Source organism: Podarcis vaucheri (assembly GCF_965113315.1).
Source record: "Podarcis vaucheri genome assembly, chromosome: 14".
Lineage (NCBI taxonomy): Eukaryota > Metazoa > Chordata > Lepidosauria > Squamata > Lacertidae > Podarcis > Podarcis vaucheri.
The window spans coordinates 29,693,369-29,712,402 of record NC_138752.1 but is presented as its reverse complement, the minus strand read 5'-3'; the positions used below and the strand labels follow the sequence as shown (position 1 = coordinate 29,712,402).

The 19,034-nt window shown below is 51.2% G+C and overlaps 2 protein-coding genes across 2 annotated transcripts in view; one reads left to right on the top strand and one right to left on the bottom strand.

The window, feature by feature from the left end:
• Positions 1–2,736, bottom strand: part of IQGAP1 (IQ motif containing GTPase activating protein 1) — a 53,066-nt gene extending 50,330 nt beyond the window's left edge. Inside the window, exon 1 of the mRNA XM_082199320.1 lies at positions 2,509–2,736. Within this exon, the coding sequence (XP_082055446.1) occupies positions 2,509–2,563 (55 nt within the window). The 5' untranslated portion in view covers positions 2,564–2,736. The remainder of the gene's footprint in view (positions 1–2,508) is intronic.
• A 3,037-nt stretch (positions 2,737–5,773) lies between these two features.
• On the top strand, positions 5,774–18,791 carry TUBGCP4 (tubulin gamma complex component 4). The gene is made up of 18 exons (XM_082199542.1): positions 5,774–5,965; positions 6,064–6,306; positions 6,949–7,053; positions 8,438–8,491; positions 10,790–10,846; positions 11,135–11,214; positions 11,434–11,635; positions 12,132–12,297; positions 13,322–13,446; positions 14,133–14,183; positions 14,332–14,437; positions 14,712–14,819; positions 15,129–15,261; positions 15,423–15,600; positions 15,777–15,911; positions 16,965–17,081; positions 17,474–17,613; positions 18,112–18,791. Exons 1-18 carry the CDS (start codon positions 5,789–5,791, stop codon positions 18,125–18,127), a joined length of 2,193 nt encoding a protein of 730 aa, XP_082055668.1. The 5' UTR covers positions 5,774–5,788; the 3' UTR covers positions 18,128–18,791.
• Positions 18,792–19,034: the final 243 nt, after the last annotated feature.

Sequence of the window (19,034 nt, the reverse complement as noted above, 5' to 3'; positions counted from 1 at the left end):
CAGTGAATAGCAAACTACAGTTCCCGGGATTATTTCTGGGGTGTGTTTAAATGAATAGTATATATACACCCACATATGCCTCACTGCCTCTAACAGGGTCATCCACTCCTACCTGCTGGGCCAATTCCAGGTAGAGGTTTGTGGATACAGTGGATGCTCGGGTTGCGAACGTGATCTGTGCGGGATGCACGTTCGCAACCCGCAGTGTTCGCAACACACGCCTGCACACACGTGGGTTACGATTCAGCGCTTCTGCGAATGCACCATTTAGTGCTTCTGCGCATGTGCAACTGCCAAAACCCGGAAGTAACCCATTCCGGTACTTTCGGGTTTCAGCGGTCCGCAACCCGAAAAAACGCAACCTGAAGCAGCTATAACCCAAGGTATGACTGTACTTCTGTCCCATGACATTTGCCATTCTGCCCCCATGTTTTTCAGCCTTTATGTGAAGCTACTGAATGAGCTCATCCACTGGTGAAAACCATATCTGTCGGGCAAGGGTTTGGAAACAATAATGGACTGGATGAGGCCCAGTAAACTGAAAAGTCAACCTGACAAGGTAGAAGAACCATCTGATAGGATGGTGGTGCTCCACATGCTCTGGAAGGGCTGTACTCTCCCTAAAGCAGGGGTCCCCAGCATTTCTGGGCCCAGGGATATATTATGTCAGGGCCACCATGAAGTACCCATTTCACAGAAGAAAAACTGGTGATGCTCATAAACATTCCCTGCAACAGACAAACCCCACTGTCTGTGAATCGTTCCAAGGCCTAAGGATGAAGGGTGGTATACAAATTTAATAAATAATAGTAATAGCCTCTTTTGCACCTCACCAGCCAGGCCTGATTCTACAGACGGCAGATCCAGAACCGCCAAAGAGGAATCCCTTCCTGCTGCCAGCTTTGAAACTATGCCTGGAGAGATAGGAAAGGACAGAGCCACCATCCTTATTGCCTGTGGACAGATCCTGTGGCTGTCTTCGATGCTGCCATTTCCTGGCAGTTTGACACAGCAGGAACTTGGCAGCAGCATTATTCATGCAGCCCACCCACAAAAAGTAGCAACAATGACTTATGAAAGAATGTGGGTTTTAAAGTACGGCTTCGACATGTTTTAAAATCCCCCTTCTGCCACCAATACAGAGAGCCAGGCTGATGTACAGTAATAGTTACCGACTGCTGGATTGGGGTGGGGAGATCCAGGTTCAAATGCCCATCAGCCCAAAAGTTCATTGGCTGATCCCTGGTCAGCCCTGTCTCTCAGCCTAACCTAACTCACAGGGTTGTTGGGAGGATGAAATGGGGTAGGGAGAACCTTCAGGTCTTTGCAGGAATGCTGGCAAACAATGTAAAATAGACAGCTCATTTCCCCCACTTTCTACATGGAAAGGGTAGCTTGGATTAGCAGGCAGAAATCCAACAGGTTATGGCAAAGGTTCAGCTCTTTAACTTGCCGCCCCCCTACACAGACCCATTTCCAGCCTAAAGCCAGCACTCAGCTGCAGGCAGAAACCTTGAGCTTCATCCACTTGCACAAAGGCGTGTCATCCACAGAGTTCACAAGAAATAGGGAACACACAGTTGCCTGAGCCCAGCAACACTGAAATATTGGGACTCTTCCAATGTTTTCTAGCTCTCAGTACTTCCCTGGGATGCCAAGGTGTCTCCTACAAAATGTGAGGGCGGCTAAGCACTGCCTCGCTGGTATGACACCTTTTGCATCTAGTCCTGCCCTGAAACTCCTCCTCACAGGACCAGCGAGTTATCCGCTGACGCCCACGTGGAAAGGTAGACTGCCCTCAATCATGGAGGTTTGATTCGCTCAAAGGCTGCCACCCTGCTCGGTGGGAGCCAAGCCTCCTGCGCTTGGTGAAGCGAGGCATCCAACGAGCTGGGAGAACGGGCAGTTCGTGCCGAGGACCCGCCCCAGGAGCTGCACGTCGCCGCCCTTCCTGCTCGGGGAGGGGAGCGGTCCTTACCCCGCCCCACGGCCCCTAAAATCGGGCCTCCCCCTCTTCCTCTCCCCCCCCGGCCCTCCCGGGAAAAGAAAGAGCGCGAGAGAAAGCGGCTGCTTCGCTCAAAGATGCCCAACAGGGGACCCAGCCCGTAACCCCGCGAAAAGCGACAGCGCGTGCAAACGAGCCCGAGAGAAACGCGCGCCGCTCGGCGAAGCAGGCCGTTCACACGAGCAATCCGGGGAGCGCTGCTTCCCACCCGCCCGCCCGCCATGTTGAGGGGGCGATGGGGAGGCAGGGGGCGCCGAGACTTTCACAGCGGGCCCGGCTTCCTGCTCGGCCAAATAAACCCACAGCCCCGGGCCAAGCGAGCCAGCGTCCTCCTTCCCCGCCAGTCGGAACGATTCCTCCGGGCCCGGTAAGGGCTGTGCCTGGGCGCCAGCTCCAACAAAGCAGCCCCGGCGGAGGAGGAGACGCTGGCAGCAAACCGACGGCCCGAGGCATCTCTCAAGCCGCAAGCAACGCGCCCTTCCCTCCCTCGGCCCGAGACTCACAGCCGTAGTGGGGCCGGGCCACGCCCGCCCCGTCGATCTCCTCCGGGGTGGCCATGAGGACGAGCCAAGGCAAAGGGAGCGGCGGCGGTTCCGTCTAGTCGGAGCCCGTCGGTCGTCCGGCCGGGACGAGAAGGCTGCTGCTGTTTCTCAGGCTGCGGCGGCTGCTCGGAACGCGGGAGGGGAGTGTCCGCTCCGTCCGTTGGGCGGCGGCGAGGAGGTGGAGGCGGAGGGGAAGGCGGTAGGGAGCGGCCGCCCGTTCTCCTTCCTGGCGCGGCGGCGCTGTCGGGCCAGCCCAGCGGGGTGTGTCTCCGGCTGCACCTCCCAGCCCAACCAGCTTGGCAGGAGCCTCCGCCAGGTCGCCCCGCCCAGTGGGCACTTGCTGGAAGAAGCGGCGGCTGGAGCTACTCCGGGGAGCACCGCAGCGGGGAAAAGGCTCCCACCGGAGAAGAGCCCGAGAGGCGATGCACGGCCCCTTTCCTGAAGACGCGCGACTCCGCGGAGAACCTCCATGTCCAGAGGCAGGATACCCCGCTGTTGCCGACGAGGAAGGTCTTGCCTTCGTATTGCCCGCTTTCCGCCTCCTTGTTGCGGCTCCGGGCTAGCTGCGGTTGGAAACAGGACACTGGGGCAAAGGGACCCATTTGGGAAGCGGAGGTTGCAGTTTGCAACTCTGCATTGCTAACTCCTCGCCCAGTGGAACCGCGAAGGATCTGCAGGAAACAGGCGGACGCCACCACGGAGTGAGCTGCCTCCGCTTCCTCGGGAAGGAGGGAGCCCCACCGATATAAAGGCAGCTCCAGGGCGATCTAGTTATACTATGCGGGGATGAGAGGCATTGGAGTGCTTCAGCCCTGCTTGGTAGCAAATCGGTTGCTTGTTCCCTAAGGAAAGAGGAGACATTCTGCGCATGCTCGGGGGTGGGGATGGCACCTCAAAGCGGGAGGAATCAAACTCACAACGGGGCACATTGATAGAAGAGGGGCGGGGAAGGTTCGTTTCCTTCAATGATGGCGGATTTTGGCGAGCCCAAGAAGAAACAAGGCCGTAATTCGGTTTGCTGGAATTTCCCCCCTCCCCTCATAGGAGTCACGCCGATGAGTCTTCGCCGCACCCCAATAAAATATTTGAGGGGTCCACCCCCCCCATAGCTGTCAACTTTCAGATTTGAAAATAAGGGATCGGCAGCCTCAAAAATAAGCGATCAGCAGCCTCACCTATCCCGGGGACAGCCTGCGGAATATCTAACAATCCGGGATAGCAGCGGGAAACAGCGCTGGAATAAGGGAATTTCCCGCAAAAAAGGGGGAAGGTTGACAGCTATCCCCCCCCCAGTTGATGGTTATTGCCATTCAAATTGTGTGCCTGCACCCTGTCATGTGATCGATTATGGGGGCGGGGCTTGCCTGCCCTCCCATATTTTATTCAAGTTGGCAATCCTGCTGCCAACTGGAAACCATAAGAAAAATTCAGATTTTTTTAATTAGGTAGCAACAGTGCTTTTTTTCTTTAAAAAATGTTTAGGGGTACTCTCTCTTTTAATATATTTTTATTAAGTACAAATTAGAAAACATACATATTCACAACAAAAGAAAATACAAAAGAAAAAGAAAGTACATCTAACCAAGGGGAAAAAATTAGAGAATATTTTGTTTCTTTTCATATTTAGTTATTTATACCTCTATAAAATGCTATTCACAATAAAGCAGTGAAATGGAAGATATCAGGAAAAAAGAACAAAGAAAGAATAAAGAAGTAAGAGAAAAAGATCATAAGTGAAAAAAATTTAAAGTGGATAAGTACTCACAATACATAGCCATTTCCCATCTATATTTATATTCAATTGTATAATTTCATCTTGTCCTTATCTACCTTAAATAAATGGTTTTTTGGGTTTTTTTTAGGGGTACTCTCATTTTCCTACTCATATTGAAATACTGCCCTCAATGAGGCCAAACTTAGATTCACAAAATGTTTAGGGTATGCATCCCCCCTGAAAAAAAAGCGCTGGGTAGCAATCTCTCTCACACACACGCTTACACATGCGCGTGTAGCAGCCAATATGAGTCCCTCCTCTTTGTAACTTAGTTCTGATTTAAACCTCCGGATATATTATTTCAGGCTACAATTCAGATTTTTAAAATGACCCTGCAAATGCAGCCAGTCCACCATCGATCTCCGACTGAGAGCTGCTTATAATACCCTCTATAGAGTTTCCATATTTAAAAAAGTCAAAATCCGGACACAAAAGCCTGCCCCCCCCTCAAAATCGTGTCTGCACTAATGGGAGTCCCCCGTATATCTGCCAAGCGGTTGGAAAGTGTTTCTTTTTTTACATAGCCACGTGCAGTTCACCTGTGGCTGTGGATGTCATTGCTGCCCCCCCCCTCGTGGCACCATGGGTGTAGGCAGGGGGGCAGCTGCTGCCCCCAAATCAAATAATTAAAAGTATTGCAGTTTTCAAAGAGCAATTTAAAGAGCATTTTATGAGCATCATTGAAGGGTTGGAGAGATTATCACTAGAAGGAAATGGCAACACGAGGAAATGGACACTCCAGCTAGATTCTGCTGCCATCAAAGCTCAATTCATCCTTGCTGCCGCTCTGTTAGCCAAATATTCTGCTTTATCGGAACCTGTGGTAAATGCCCTAGTGTCTAAAAAACGAGTTCTTTGTAATTTTGCAAAATATACTCGTTAACCGCAAGAAAGGTACTCCCTGGTGTTAATTTTTTAATTTTCTAGTTTTCAAATGACTGAAGATTTTGAGATTTTCCTGAACACTTGGGGCCAAAATAAAGTAATTTAAAACAACTGTAGTTGGGATATTTAATTCCGAATCTGCTAGACAGAGCCAGACAGAGGATGATGACAGGTGAGTGTCCTGCTCCCCCCGCCCCCCAAATCCTAGCTACGCCCACGCGGGGCACCTTACGAATTCCATTCTGAAACCCGCCCTTCCTCCATCCAAAGTCGCGGGCGGTTTGAACGCAGCCCCGCAGCCGAGAGCCTCCTGCCTCTGCTATCTTTTGCTAGCTCTACACGTACAAGCAGTGCATTGAAAGCACATTCCCGCCTCGCCCCCCCTCCCCAATCTTCCCTGCAGCGCCTGCTGCGATTGGCTTCCTCGCCCGTGTTTCGTTTTTTTTGCAAAGTCGCGCACAGATCTCCTGCTGCCGCTCTCCTCGCGGTTTGAAGCGCTCTCCCGCTCAGCTTTGCAAGTGCTCGGCCAACGAGCCACGCGCGGTGAGGGCCGCCTGCCCTTCCCAACCTTTTGCTAGCTCTATGCGCTCGGAGGCGGTAGGCGCGCGCACCCCCTCCTTTTCCCGTCGGGCCTTGCGGGGCGCCGTCGTTCGCTCTTCGCCGGCCGCCGCGATGATCCACGAGCTGCTTCTGGCGCTGCGCGGCTACACCGGAGGCCTCTTCGTCGCCGTTGGAGGCGGCGGCAGCGTCTGCCTGCAGGTGGCGTCCCGCTCGCCCCCTGGGGAAGAGGCGCCCCAGGCCGCCTCCGCCGCCGCCTCCCACCCTAACCGGCTTCCCGTTGCCCTCCCCTCCCGCAGGTGCCTCAGGAGCCGGTGCTGCCGCCCTTCCTTCACCCGAGCGAGGCCGCCCTCCTGGCCCGCGTCTGCCGCCTCGGCGCCTTCTACATTCGCTTCAGCGACTTCGTCGAGCAGTTCGCAGCCGAGCACGTCCAGCCGCCGCCCTCGCAAGGAGGCCCCTCGCAGGGCGGGCAGCAGCAGCAGCCTCCCCCCGGCGCCCCGTCAGCCCCTTCAGCAGCAGCAGCCCTGCCCGTGCAGCCGCAGGTGAGCGGTCCCCTGAGCATGTGCAGAGCGCCTTCCCCGCGGGCGCGTCAGGGCGTTAGGCAAGCGAGGCCCCCACTTTTGCCCGCTTGCCTGTCACTTCTCCGGCCGTTTATGGGCAGTGACCCTCTGCGGAAGCGACTCGGCCCTTTCCCTCACAGGCTGTTTCTCTCCGTCCATTCTCGAGGCCTAAAAGAGCCAGGACATCAAGGGCTGCAGCCGGCCGCCTCCCCATCTCTCTCTCTCCTGCCCCTCAATACCCAGAAGGGCCCCGCATCCCTGTCCATGAAGTCCTCCGAGGTTTATTTCCCCCCTGGCTTTCTTTTTTCAATTGCTGGGCCTTGGGGCTGTTCATTGTTTTGGCTGCTTTTATGGAAGAACGTTGTCTGTAATACTGCTGTCAAAAAACTGTGATGTTTGTGGAGGAGCTTTCTTGAAAAGCAATGTGTGCATTTATTGAACAAGCCCTTCTCCTAATTGCACCTCCTGTGCAAGGGCTTTTGTGGCAGGATGCAGTCCCAAAACAATGGAGGGACGGGGGGGGGGGGTTGCGTTGCCTTTGGGTCGCTTCCACTCATGGCAATAGAAGTGGTTCTAGAGCCTTATGCATGCCAGGAGATTAACCCTTCCTTGATCCACTTTCAGGATCTGCACCCCTCCCAGCAAGGGATTTATCTGCGGGCTTTCTGCACTGGGCTTGATGCCGTGCTGCGTCCATATCGGCAGGCCCTGCTTGACTTGGAGCAGGAGGTAAGCAGGGCACAGTGGGTTTCTGTAGTAAATATTGCATGATGCTCTGCCCATCAAATCCAACTGCAGGTTTTTGTCACTAATAGTGGTTTGTTAATCTGTATTCATGACTCCTTTTCACTAAGCCACCCCACAACTAGACATTGTACAAGAATAGAGCATAAATGACTACTTGCTTGCTTAGCAGAGAGGGCACCAATCAGATTGCATCTGTTGATGGTGTCCTTCATTATTAACAGAGACAAAATTATTAGCCATGCAGACAAAAATGCTGGTGAGCATTAAATTCCAGCACCATGGCTGCGTAGCTCTGTAGCAGCTAAACCATAGAGGAGGTGTTGGCCCCTTGAAGCAAGAGAAGACAAGCTTCTCTTCTGGTAAGCAGCAAGGGCATGGCATCCACCCATCTGAGCCAGTTGCAAAATTGAAGCTCAGAGAGAAGAACTGGTTGCAGCTACCTCCTGAACTTTGGTGTGGTGTGGTGGTGGGGGCATGGGGGGAGAGACATGGCTATAAAAGGACAGCAGTTCTAACACCAAGCTCTAAAATGCCCCAGGGGATCTGGTTACTGGCAGCCAATCAGTTCCAGCCTAGTACTCTGGGTGTAAGTCAAGGGTCGGCAGCAGCCACAGACCCAAAATGAGCCCAGAGTGAGTGCAGGGCTGGGGCAACTTATTGACCATGATGCCCAAAGCACCAACTCATGATCTCCCAGGTACACAGTACTGGAAGGCAAGAGCAGGGAAAGCACAATTGAAGAGGATGAAGGAATCTCCCAAACAGGCAGCAACATGCAGGTTTTTTTGGGGGGAAGAACAGGCAAGGAGCAGAAGGAGAAGGTGAGAAAAGGCTAGTTGAGAGAATGGGGAAGAGGAGCTTAATGCAATATTGAAAGCTGAGGCTGGAGGAGTTTCCGTTCTCCACAGAAGCAGGGGCTAAGGCTGGAGGTGGTTCCAGACCCAGCAGGTGCTTACCTGACAAGCCAACTTGCACCAAGTTGCTGTATTTTCCCTGGCTTCAGGTGTAGGGCTCCACAGCCAAAAATTGTCTGTGCCTCAAATCAGCACTTACCAATTTGTAATTTAAAAGCAACAGGCCAGTGTAGGTAACAAGTATACTGAATAAACCTTGCTTTGTTATCCCACTGGTTTGACCTAAAAGGTCTGGACACGGACAGTTCTTGACATGCCAGCTAGTGTCATGCATTGCTAATTCCACCCATGTATGTTGGATCTCTGTAGGAAACAATGCCATCCGTATAACTGCTATATTCAAAAAGCTCCAGAGAGTGCTCCTTTCCTGCTTGTGCAACTTAGGATTTGCAAAACAAGAAGTCAAAACAAAGACTTACTCCAGTCTCTCACCCACCTTTCATTTTTTCCAGTTTCTGGCCGATCCTCACCTTACCATCTCGCATGTCAATTATTCGCTGGATCAAGTAAGTTCTCCCTGCCCATACCTCCCTTCTGTTGGAGGAGCTGCCTTCTCTAGATGGTGCCTTCTCTTCATGGTTGCCTGCTGAAAAGAGGCTTGCCTATATGAGTGAGCTGTATTAGTTCACACTGACTGCCTTGAATAAGATCTGGAGGTCTGTTTTGAAGGGCAGGACCTCAACTGCTCTTGTTCTTGTCTGGCTGAGCCCTGGAGCTCTAGCACAAGGGATGGGGCTCCACGGCCAGTTTCCTGTCTCCGATCCTTTTCCTGCAGTGGAATAAATAAAAAAATTGAGGCAGGAGCAAGCCTTGACACAACCTCCATAAAGGTAAAGATTCTCTTCCTTCCCTCAGTCTGATTCATTGGCTATCCCAATCTCTGTAAGGGCCCTCCTGCCCCAAGGGACATCCTGTGAACTGCCAGTGTGAGCAATGGGCGAGTACTGTATTTTTCGCCCTATAGGACGCACCGGCCCATAGGACGCACCTACTGTTGGGGGGGGGGGGAATAAAGCAAAAAAAAATTATCCCCCCCCGAGGATATCTGCCCGAAGCGTGGGGCGCTTTGCTTCAGCGCGCCCGGCGCTCCGGACAGCAGGATCTGCAGCCTAGGGAGCCTTGTGGGAACTCCCGCAGGGCTCCCTAGGCTGTGGATATCTGCACGAAGCGCGGGGCGCTCTGCTTCGGCGCGCTCCGGGCAGCAGGCTGCTATCCGCAGCCTAGGGAGCCCTGCGGGAACTCCCGCGGGCTCCCCAGGCTTGCTGATAGCTTCCTGAAGCCTGAAGAGCGAGAGGGGTCGGTGTGCACCGACCCCTCTCACTCTCCACACTTCAGCGAAAGCCTGCATTCGCTCCATAGGATGCACACAGATTTCCTATAGGGCAAAAAATACGGTATTCTCTTGAGTCTCTCAGAGAGAGGCTCTTGGGACACAGGAAGCTTGGAAAGAGAGATAAAAGGTTTATCATCCTGTGGCTAGAATATGAGAATGGAGGGTCTTATACAAGAGCTCTGGCTCCATCTCAGGGGCCACTTACCAGCTTTCCCCCAGAGCACCTTTATTCACCTAGTCAGTTTGGAGAGGCTCCGGATCCTGACAGGGGACTCAGTCTCTCTTCCCGCCAAAGAGAAAGGAGAGCTGCCTAGGGATGATTATGTATGCATCACTCTTAACTCCTGTTGGCTGCCTTCCACTGAAAATTAATCTACATTGCAGGCTGCACTGAAGGAAGACAAGGGGCTTAATCAGACCACATTCTTGTGGGGCAGGGGGCTGCCTAGGCAAGCTCAGTTTTTGCTAGAGTACCCATCCTATGAGCAAAGGGCCTCCTCAGGAAAGGTAACATTAGTTTAGGCAGATGCCCATTTTCAGTGATAATAGCAAAATTCTGGACCCAGGCCAGGTGGCGGCGGCAGCAGCATCAGAGCTTTTCACAAGGAAACTCTGTAGACACACAGAGAAACTAGGAGGCTGCAATCCACATGCCTCCTCCAACTGGTTCATTAAGGTGGCACATCTTTTGTGCAGTATTTAATATGTACTTTGGGCCTGAAGGGAAGCTTAGTCTTCCAAACTGCATTTATAGCCTGCATTGATGTTGATCCTTGTTAGTTATTGCATCCTTGCCTGATGTTCAATAGGCAACATGGAAGGCCTTTCCTTTCCCCTTTTTTATAGAAAAAGGCTTGCACAGGCATTATCTTAAGGAACATAATCCTGATCATGCGGAAAGTTTGCAAAAACCTAAAGTGTGGTGCAAGTAATTGTGTGTGGTTTAGGAAACTTACTGTGGCAGAGTGAATCTCTGTGAGTAGAATCTTGGCAGCCATTTCCAATTTCTGATGTCCTAAGCAAGAGAAATCTGACACTTTTATCTACACAGCAGGTACAGTGCCTGCACCTTAAAAGGGGGCAAATAACATTCCTTGAAGAATTAATGAAGTTAGGGAGGTCATCTTAGTAGGTGTCTACTTATTTAGGTAGACTATCGAGGGGAGCCCCAACTGCAGGGTGGGGGGGACAAACCATGAAGGCAACACACAAATGAAGCCCCTGTGCAAGAAGGAAGATACTTCCATTTTGCTATGTGACATTGAAATTAGGAAAGGCTTTTTCCCACGCAGTCTGTTTCATAGCCTTCCCTATTGGAGTGAGTGGGAGGAGCAGCTCATAGGAGGATTCCCAACCCACATTAGAAAAAGATCTCGTCTGTCACATTAAGTACAACACTCTGTTCTCTTTTTTCCCCATTATTGTCTCAAACTAGCAAATCATTCCTCACCAGCTGATTCTTGTTTTGCAGTTCCAGCTCCTTTTCCCCTCGCTGATGACTGTGGTGGAGCAAATAAAGACCCAGAAGGTACAGTTGAGAATCCTGATCTCCCTTGGTGGTGGCCCTCTTTTCACAGGCACCTGCCTGGCTTGATTTGATAATAGAGGGCAAATTTTGTGTGTAACTGAGATGGTGCTGATTTCTCTCACCTCACTAGAGGTGAAAAATGGGAAGTAGGAGTTCTGCATGTGGATGAGGAGCTTCCTCCATCCAAGCTAGCTGGTCTCTGGACCTTCCAGAATCCAGCTGCCAGCCAGTGTTGTAGGAACATATGGCAACATCAGCTCTTGCAAGGGATCTGCTTTTCCTTTGCAGATTCATGGCTGTCAAATCCTGGAGGTGGTTCACAGACATAGCCGAGGTGGTCTGCCACCTGTGCGCCGTGCTTTGGAAAAGTAAGAAACCCTCCTGGGTGGGGCGAGCCCATGCACTAAGGAGGAATGCCAGGTTATGGGTCCTGGGAACCTGCCCCCTGAACAAGTTAATGTTCCTGAAGTCCCACTGTTGCCTTGGATGGTGTTTGTTTCCCTGTCCCCAGCCACCAATGGCAGCAGCTCCATTGTGGCTGCAGCCTGGTCAAGCCCCCTTCCCTCTACTGCTGTGTCCCCCTCCAGGGTCTTGGCCATGTGCCATGCTGCCATGTACAAGCAGCTCTCTGCCTGGATGCTGCATGGGCTGCTCCTGGACCAACATGAGGAGTTCTTCATCAAGCAAGGCCCTTCTTCGGGGTCTGTCCCTGCCCAGCCCGAAGAGGAGGAGGAGGACCTGGGGATCGGAGGGCTGACGGGGAAACAGCTGCGAGAGCTGCAGGACATGGTGAGGTTTGGGTGCTAAATACAAAGGAAGCTGAATCCGCCTCCCAATCCCTCTACTCGGCATAGTCCACACTGCCTAGCAGCCCCTCCCTAGGGCTTCACAGGCTTCTCCCTGTCCTACATGGAGATGTTGTTGGGGGGTTGGACATGCAAGGCTGCTTGCATGCAAAGCAGATGCTCAGCCATCAAGCCAGGTGCTCTCTTGCCTTGTGAAACCTGTTCAGTCCCCTCCAGTCATCTTTTTGTAGTTGGATCTAGAACTTTCTTTTTTGATAGCTCAAGTATTCTTTTCTGACTCCTCAGCCATTGTTTCATGGATCAAGAATCCTGCTCTGCTCCCCGCTGACACAGCTTGATGGTTCCAGCTAAGTCTTAACACACACCTATCCTTTGATGGACAGTCTTCAGGATTGGGGATGGGGCTTTCTACTTGGAGCCGCCATGTTTGTGTGTGGGGTTCTTTGACTTTCCCCCATTTTCACCTCTCCTTCCAACAGCGGCTGATTGAAGAGGAGAACATGTTGGCACCATCCCCAAAGCAGTTCTCTCTGCGGATTGAAATGCTGCCATCCTACATCCCTGTGCGAGTTGCTGAGAAGATCCTTTTTGTGGGAGAGTCTGTCCAGATGTTTGAGAGTCAAAATGTGAGCCTTACCAAAAAAGGTAGGAGACACTTTGACTCATTTTATTCTGCGTGGGGGCAGCAAGGATTGAAAACTGCAGGGTGGTTGTTTCTTGGCTGTCCATTCATAAGGGCACCCTGGGACACAGCAGGGAAGTGCTGGGATGCCTCACCAGGGGTCTGCGCAAGATGGAATGGACCCTCCCTGCAAAGCACTTGAGCCACCCCTCCCCCTTGCTCTGCCACTCTTTCCTTGAGGTAGAGTATGGCGGCTCCGTAAAGGTAAAGGACCCCTCTACTCTGCCAGAGAAAGGGGAATATATATATATAGAGAGAGAGAGAGTGTGTATGTGTGTGTGCGTGTGCGTTTTAAAACAGGTTCGAAGAAGGACCTTCTTCCTCCTAGCTCTGGTATTTGTACTTAATACAGAACGACTGGGAAGCACTGAAAAGATTTTGGAGCCACAGTACCCTGCTCTCAGGAAGGCCACTTTGGAACAGCAAGAGGTTTTTTGACTTAATACCAGCCAGCTGTTTCCAGGAGAAAACAAAGACTGTCCTCAGCCCACCTCCATTGTCTGCTTTGTTACCAGTTTCCCAAATTGAAGTTGCATCTGCTGCCATCACTGTGTGCATTGCACAGTCCTCAGTGGGTTGGAGTGAAGCAGTTTTCCATTTCCCTCTGTTTAAAATATTTCAAGCATTTTGGTCGTCTATAACCTCGGGTTGTTGGCATCTGTCAGCCACGAAGCAAAAAGGAGAACAGGCTCTGGTGCTCACGGATGCAAAACTTCACTGAAGCTCAGTGTGTTTCAGAAGCTTGAAAGGCTTCCAATTCTTACAATGCAAACACTCTCCAGTCTTAAATTCTGACCTATGCAAGAACTTGCTTGAAAAAGTGGGAGAGCAATTTCCCCCCCTTTTCCTCTCCTCCACTTTTCCAAGCTGGATCTTGATGCAACCTTGAACAGCCTTTGTCCTCTGCAAAGCTCTGCTGATGGAGGCCATGACTGGCATCTTGTGTCCAGGTTAGGCCACTCTTCCTTGCCTTCCGTTGCCTCACAGGCTCCATCCTGAAGAACCAGGAGGACACCTTTGCGGCTGAGCTGCATCGCCTCAAACAGCAGCCTCTCTTCAACCTGGTGGACTTTGAGACAGTGGTGGACTGGATACGGAGCACTGTGGCAGAGGTCAGCCGTAGCTCTAGATTTGCATGCACTAAGTTCTTTGTGAGGTAGAAGCAGAGAGCCATTTGCAAACCCCTTGCCAGAGCTTGTTGGAAACCATTTTTCAGGCTGAGGGTCACATTCCTTCTTGGGATTACTTGCTGGAATGGAGTCAAAAGTGCCATGCCATGCTGGAGCAACCTGATCACCACCACCAGCACCCATTCAGTGAATTCTCTTCCCTCTCAAGAAAGCCTCACTATGTTAAAAGCTCCCATTAGCAACAATAAAAGCTTTAATAAAGCCTAATCTCTGTGTGGGAGATTTGATTTTAATGGCAGATCAATTAATAGAGTGAGGTGATATTAGTCCTCTCCCCTGCTTTTCAAAAGTCTAATTGGTGCGGGGGGAGGGGTGACAGGTGGGGATCCAGAATTAACATTTGTCTCTTGCTAATGCACCCTGCACAATAATTAAGCTTTTTAAAAGCCTCAACTGTTACAATATCCCATAGACCGGCTGTTTGTCAGTCCTGCCATATAGAGCATGGAGAGCCTGCCCAGCAATGGGCAAGTAGTCTCTGTCACTCAAAGCAAACAGATCAAGTCCTGGCTGCAGTGGGGCGGAAGGTCCCAGCAGCAACTCGGAGCTGCTGCTGCTGCTGGGGATTCCTGGTTCTTGATGCTGATGGACTGTTCTCTCTCCCTTAGCACTTATGGAAGCTCATGGTGGAAGAATCGGATTTAATAGGACAACTGAAGGTACATGCAAACCCCCCATATGGAGCTTCCAAAGCTGTTCCTCTCTCTTTGTGCAGGAGGAGACTCACTCTTGCCAGTGGAGTGTTGCTTGCAGGGGCCCATGGGTTCTGTATCCTGATGCATTTAGCCATTCTCTCCTCCTTTCTAGATTATTAAAGATTTTTATCTCTTGGGGAGAGGAGAACTGTTTCAGGCCTTCATTGACACCGCACAGCAGATGCTGAAGACACCTCCCACCGCAGTGACAGAACATGGTGAGTTTCATGGGATCTGGCTTCTCCGTTAGGCTGAGCTGGTGAGGTTGGTGGATCAGACCGACAACTCTCTACTCAGATACTTCCCTGCTTCCCAAGCCTTTCTACCAAGACTCTTGGCTCCTGCATAGGCACAGTTTGGTTCTGTAAGCTGTTGTGGCACAAACTCTGAAAAGGGCATGGGGGTGGGAGAGTGGAAACAGGTGACTGTGCCTTCCTTGCTCACTGTGCGCTCATCTGGCGTAAGTCGTTCTGGTGTGGCTTTCCTCCTCAGATGTGAATGTCGCCTTCCAGCAATCTGCCCACAAAGTGCTGCTTGACGATGACAACCTGCTTCCTCTTCTTCACCTGACCATCCACTATTATGGAAAGGAGCACCGAGGTGCGTGCTGGTGCCAGGGAGCCAAGCAGCCCTGAGCAGGGCAGCTTTAGGCCCCACCACAACTACAAGCACAGAGCCACAAAGCCAATTTGGTTCCATAGAGGCAGAATGGCAGCCCTAGGTCTGGGAAGCTGGGAGTTCAAAGCCAATGCCAGTCTCATCAACCCCCTGGGTGGCCTGGAGCAAGTCTCTCACCTGCATTGGCTGCCCATTGATAAAATGAGAAGGAGGGTGGCAGGGAAGGAGGGTGAGGTCCAGCAAGCCTTGCAGCCGTATTGTTGCCCACCTGCCTCCTGGATTCCTTTTCAGATGCCGCTCGAGATACGCCTTCTCGGGAACTGTCTCCCCATGAATCCCCTGCATCAGGCTGGGCTGCTCTGGGGCTCTCCTACAGAGTGCAGTGGCCCCTGCATATCCTCTTTACTCCTGCCGTCCTGGAAAAGTGAGGGCCGCTTTATCCCTGTTTCTGTTTCCAGGTGGATTCTGTGGCATTTTGGTGTCAAAGGTTGATTGTAGCAGAGCACACATTTCCTGGGTGGGAGGAGGAAATGCTGGCCTGGTCTGACCCAGCTATCTTTTGCTTGCCTTCCTCTTGGCTTGCAGGTACAATGTGGTCTTCAAGTATCTGCTAAGTGTGCGTCGAGTCCAGGCTGAACTGCAGCACTGCTGGGCTCTACAGATGTGGTGCAAGCGCCTGGAATCCAACAGGACAGATGCCATCAAGTGGCAACTGCGCCATCACATGACTTTCCTTGTAGACAATCTGCAGTACTACCTGCAGGTGAGCAGCAACACAGGTCTCAGGGGCTAACTCTGAGGCTTCGGTGCTGCTCCTCCAGGGGATATGCACCAGCCACTTCTCCCAGCGATACCCTAAATTTCCCACCAAAAATTGGTGGCCGGAAATGACTGGAAACAGCAGGCAGTATCTTCTCCCTCACTTTTCCGTATCCTCAGGTGGATGTTCTGGAGTCTCAGTTCTCCCAACTTCTGCAGCAGATCAACTCCACCCGTGACTTTGAGAGCATTCGACTGGCACATGATCACTTCTTGAGCAATCTCCTAGCACAGTCCTTCATTCTGCTGAAACCAGTGAGTGATCCCCATAGTTTGTTTGCCTTGTGTCCCCAGGAGAACTGGTCCTGTTCGAACAGTCCAAATGCCCATCCAGTACAGCACTCCTAGCTCACTTCAGTGCAAACACGGCAAGAAGGAACTAAAGCAAAAGCCAGACCCTTGTGAACATGGCTGTGTTGCTTGGCCATGAGCACAACCAAAGCCCTTACCTGCTAAAGTGAATAATGAGGTACAGGTCTGTATAGAAAAGCAGGATAGAAAATAAATGAACTGCAACTGTGTCAGTTTGCCTTCATCATGTGTTTTTTGGGGGGAGTGTTTTCCTGGTAGCATTTCCTTGGTAGCATTTGGCAATCTGGAGAAGCCTATCAAAGTACAGTGGTGCCTCGCAAGACGAAAAGAATCCGTTCCGCGAGTCTCTTCGTCTCGCGTTTTTTTCGTCTTGCGAAGCAAGCCCATTAGCGGCTTAGCGCTATTAGCGGCTTAGCGGATCAGCTGGTAAGCGGCTTAGCGGATCAGCTGGTAAGCGGTTTAGCGACTTAGCAGATCAGCTGTTAAGCGACTTAGTGGCTTAGGATCAGCTAATAAGCGGCTTAGCGGCTTGGGGGAAAGGGGGGGAGGGGGGGAAAACCCGCAGGAACTCACAAGACATTTTCGTCTTGCGAAGCAAGCCCATAGGAATTTCATTTTGCGAAGCACCTCCAAAACGGAAAACCCTTTCGTCTAGCGGGTTTTCCGTCTTGCGAGGCATTCGTCTTGCGGGGCACCACTGTATGTTCATTGGTCTTGGAAACTCATGTTTAGAGTAGCTTATGATGCTTGAACAGAAATTTCGGGCTTTGGTAGCCGCTGTGCAGTATATGAAGATTTTTGTTTTGTTTTGTTTGTTTGTATCAGCTCCATTAGACCTTAAGAATTGCTCTACTAAGCAAGAAGTGAAATAGTTTGAGTAAACCAGTCCAATAATCCTGCTGAATCTTGTTATTATCTCAGGCTGCGGAAGGGCAAGACGAGAAGCTTCTGCTCTGGTGAGGCCCTCCATCTCCTTTCTGCTCTTTGGTTTTGCAGGCTTTCCACTGTCTGAATGAAATACTGGATCTATGCCATAGCTTCTGCTCACTTGTCAGCCAGAACCGGGGACCATTGGATGAGCGGGGGACGGCCCAGTTGAGCATCCTGGCCAAGGTGCGTCTTGCACTTTTCTACCTGAAAAACATCGCCCAAAGCTTTTGGGGCATCTCTCCTGTGGAAGCATGTTGGAAACTCAGAGCAGGCAGCTCTCTGATGAATTCAGCATGGGGTGGGGGTAGGAACACAAGAAGTCTGGCCATTGCTCTTCCATGCAGCTCATCAGAAACAGCCTTGGTCGGGCCCTTGTGACATACTGGCAGCAACAGCTGGGGCCTTTCCTCCTCCAGGACAGCAGTTCCCAAAGGGTGAGCGATGAGGTGGGGCAGCTGCCTGGGATGCTTCCTCCCCATATGGGTTCGAGTGGCCTTCTAGTCCTCTCTGTTCAGCCCTTTCTGCTAAGGCAGAGCCCTCAATTTATGGCTCATGGGTGCCGTTTACCTTTGCAGGGCTTCAGCTGTCAGTCTTCACTCCTTTTCAAGATCCTCTCCAGTGTTCACAATCACCAGATCAATTCAGACTTGGCTCAGTTGCTGTTACGTCTTGACTACAACAAATACTATACCCAGGCTGGAGGCACCTTGGGCAGGTAGGCCTTGGCAAGTGCCAGGAAACCACACAAGCTCCTTTAGTTATATTCCTGCTGGTGGTGGGAGGTGGGGGGCTCTGCCTGAATGTGGACTCTTCTACAGCCATCCTTAGCCTGGGTTTCCTTGCCTTCTAGGGCTTAAGGTTTCCCAAGGACTGGGAATCTTTAATTACACAGGCTGTTACTAACCAGAAACACACAAGGTCTTAAGCTGGTGAGCTGCTGGTGAGAGGGATGTGATGATTAGGCATAATCTAGACTTTCTGCTGTTTCTGTTTTGTTATATCCCAGAAGGTGGGATATAAATGTATTTATAACCAGCTGTGTGCTATGTTAAAAAATGCAATTCAAACTTTGCACACTGTGGTCTGTAAATAATATGTGTGTGCATCTCTAACATTTAACAGTTTTGGCTACTGTGCCCAATTTACACAACCCTTCTCCCTTCTGCAGCCACAGAGCCCTTCCTCTAATTAACTGCCCCTTCTTTCTCTACAGTGTGGGATTAGAATAGACCACCAGTCTCACAATGAAGGCTGTTGCCACCTTTTCTGGGAAGCAAACCTGCTCTGGTCAGGATACATGTTCTGACTTCTGGAGGGGAAGGTGCTGAGAGATATTAGGACCTCATCCTGGCACTCAGAAAGGACTCTGTCAGTGTGTGCTTCATTATATGTGTCTCTAGTACTGCTCTCCTTATGCTGCATGTTTTTCCGGAAGTGAAAGTGCTGCTTAGCATTGACTTTGAATTGTTTTCAAATGCTGCTGTCACTTGTCAGCGAATTTGGCTCTTTCTACTGCTAGCACTGCAAGTAAGGCTGCGAGCAAAGGAGGTTGTCTCATTGCCCTCATCATCCAGGAGCCACATTGTGCAAATCAGGGTGAGCGTTGACCTGCTCTTAATGGGAAAGTGTGATTAACTGCAGGAAAGTTGCTTTTTTGAAAATGCAATTTCGTGTCTCTAAATACGGAAGCAGGGAGAAGATACCGAATATTTCTATTCTGGGCTGAGTCTGCCAATGAAAGTGTTCCTTCTACTTTTTGTGGGGGGGGGGTTGGTGCAGCTTCGTTTCCTCTCACACACACGGTGAGGGAGAGGAGGAGAATAAACAAGTGGTGCAAGACTGCTGGTCCCTTTCAGGTAACCTGCCCTCCTCCACCCCTATTTGTTTCACTTTCTTCTGCCATCAGCCTTATTTTTGCTTTTTTAGTTCAGCAGCAAAGGCATACCATGGAAGAACTCTAGCTAGTGCCCAATCCACTGTGTATATATATTTTTCTTATCTGAGGAGCAGGAGTCTCCACAAGGAGATTGCCCCTCCCACTCATGAGCTGTCCTATGCCAACAATGTGTAAACACCTCCACATTTGTTGGCAGATCCTAGTCTGCATCTACACAGAGTGTAGGCTGGTATAACTGA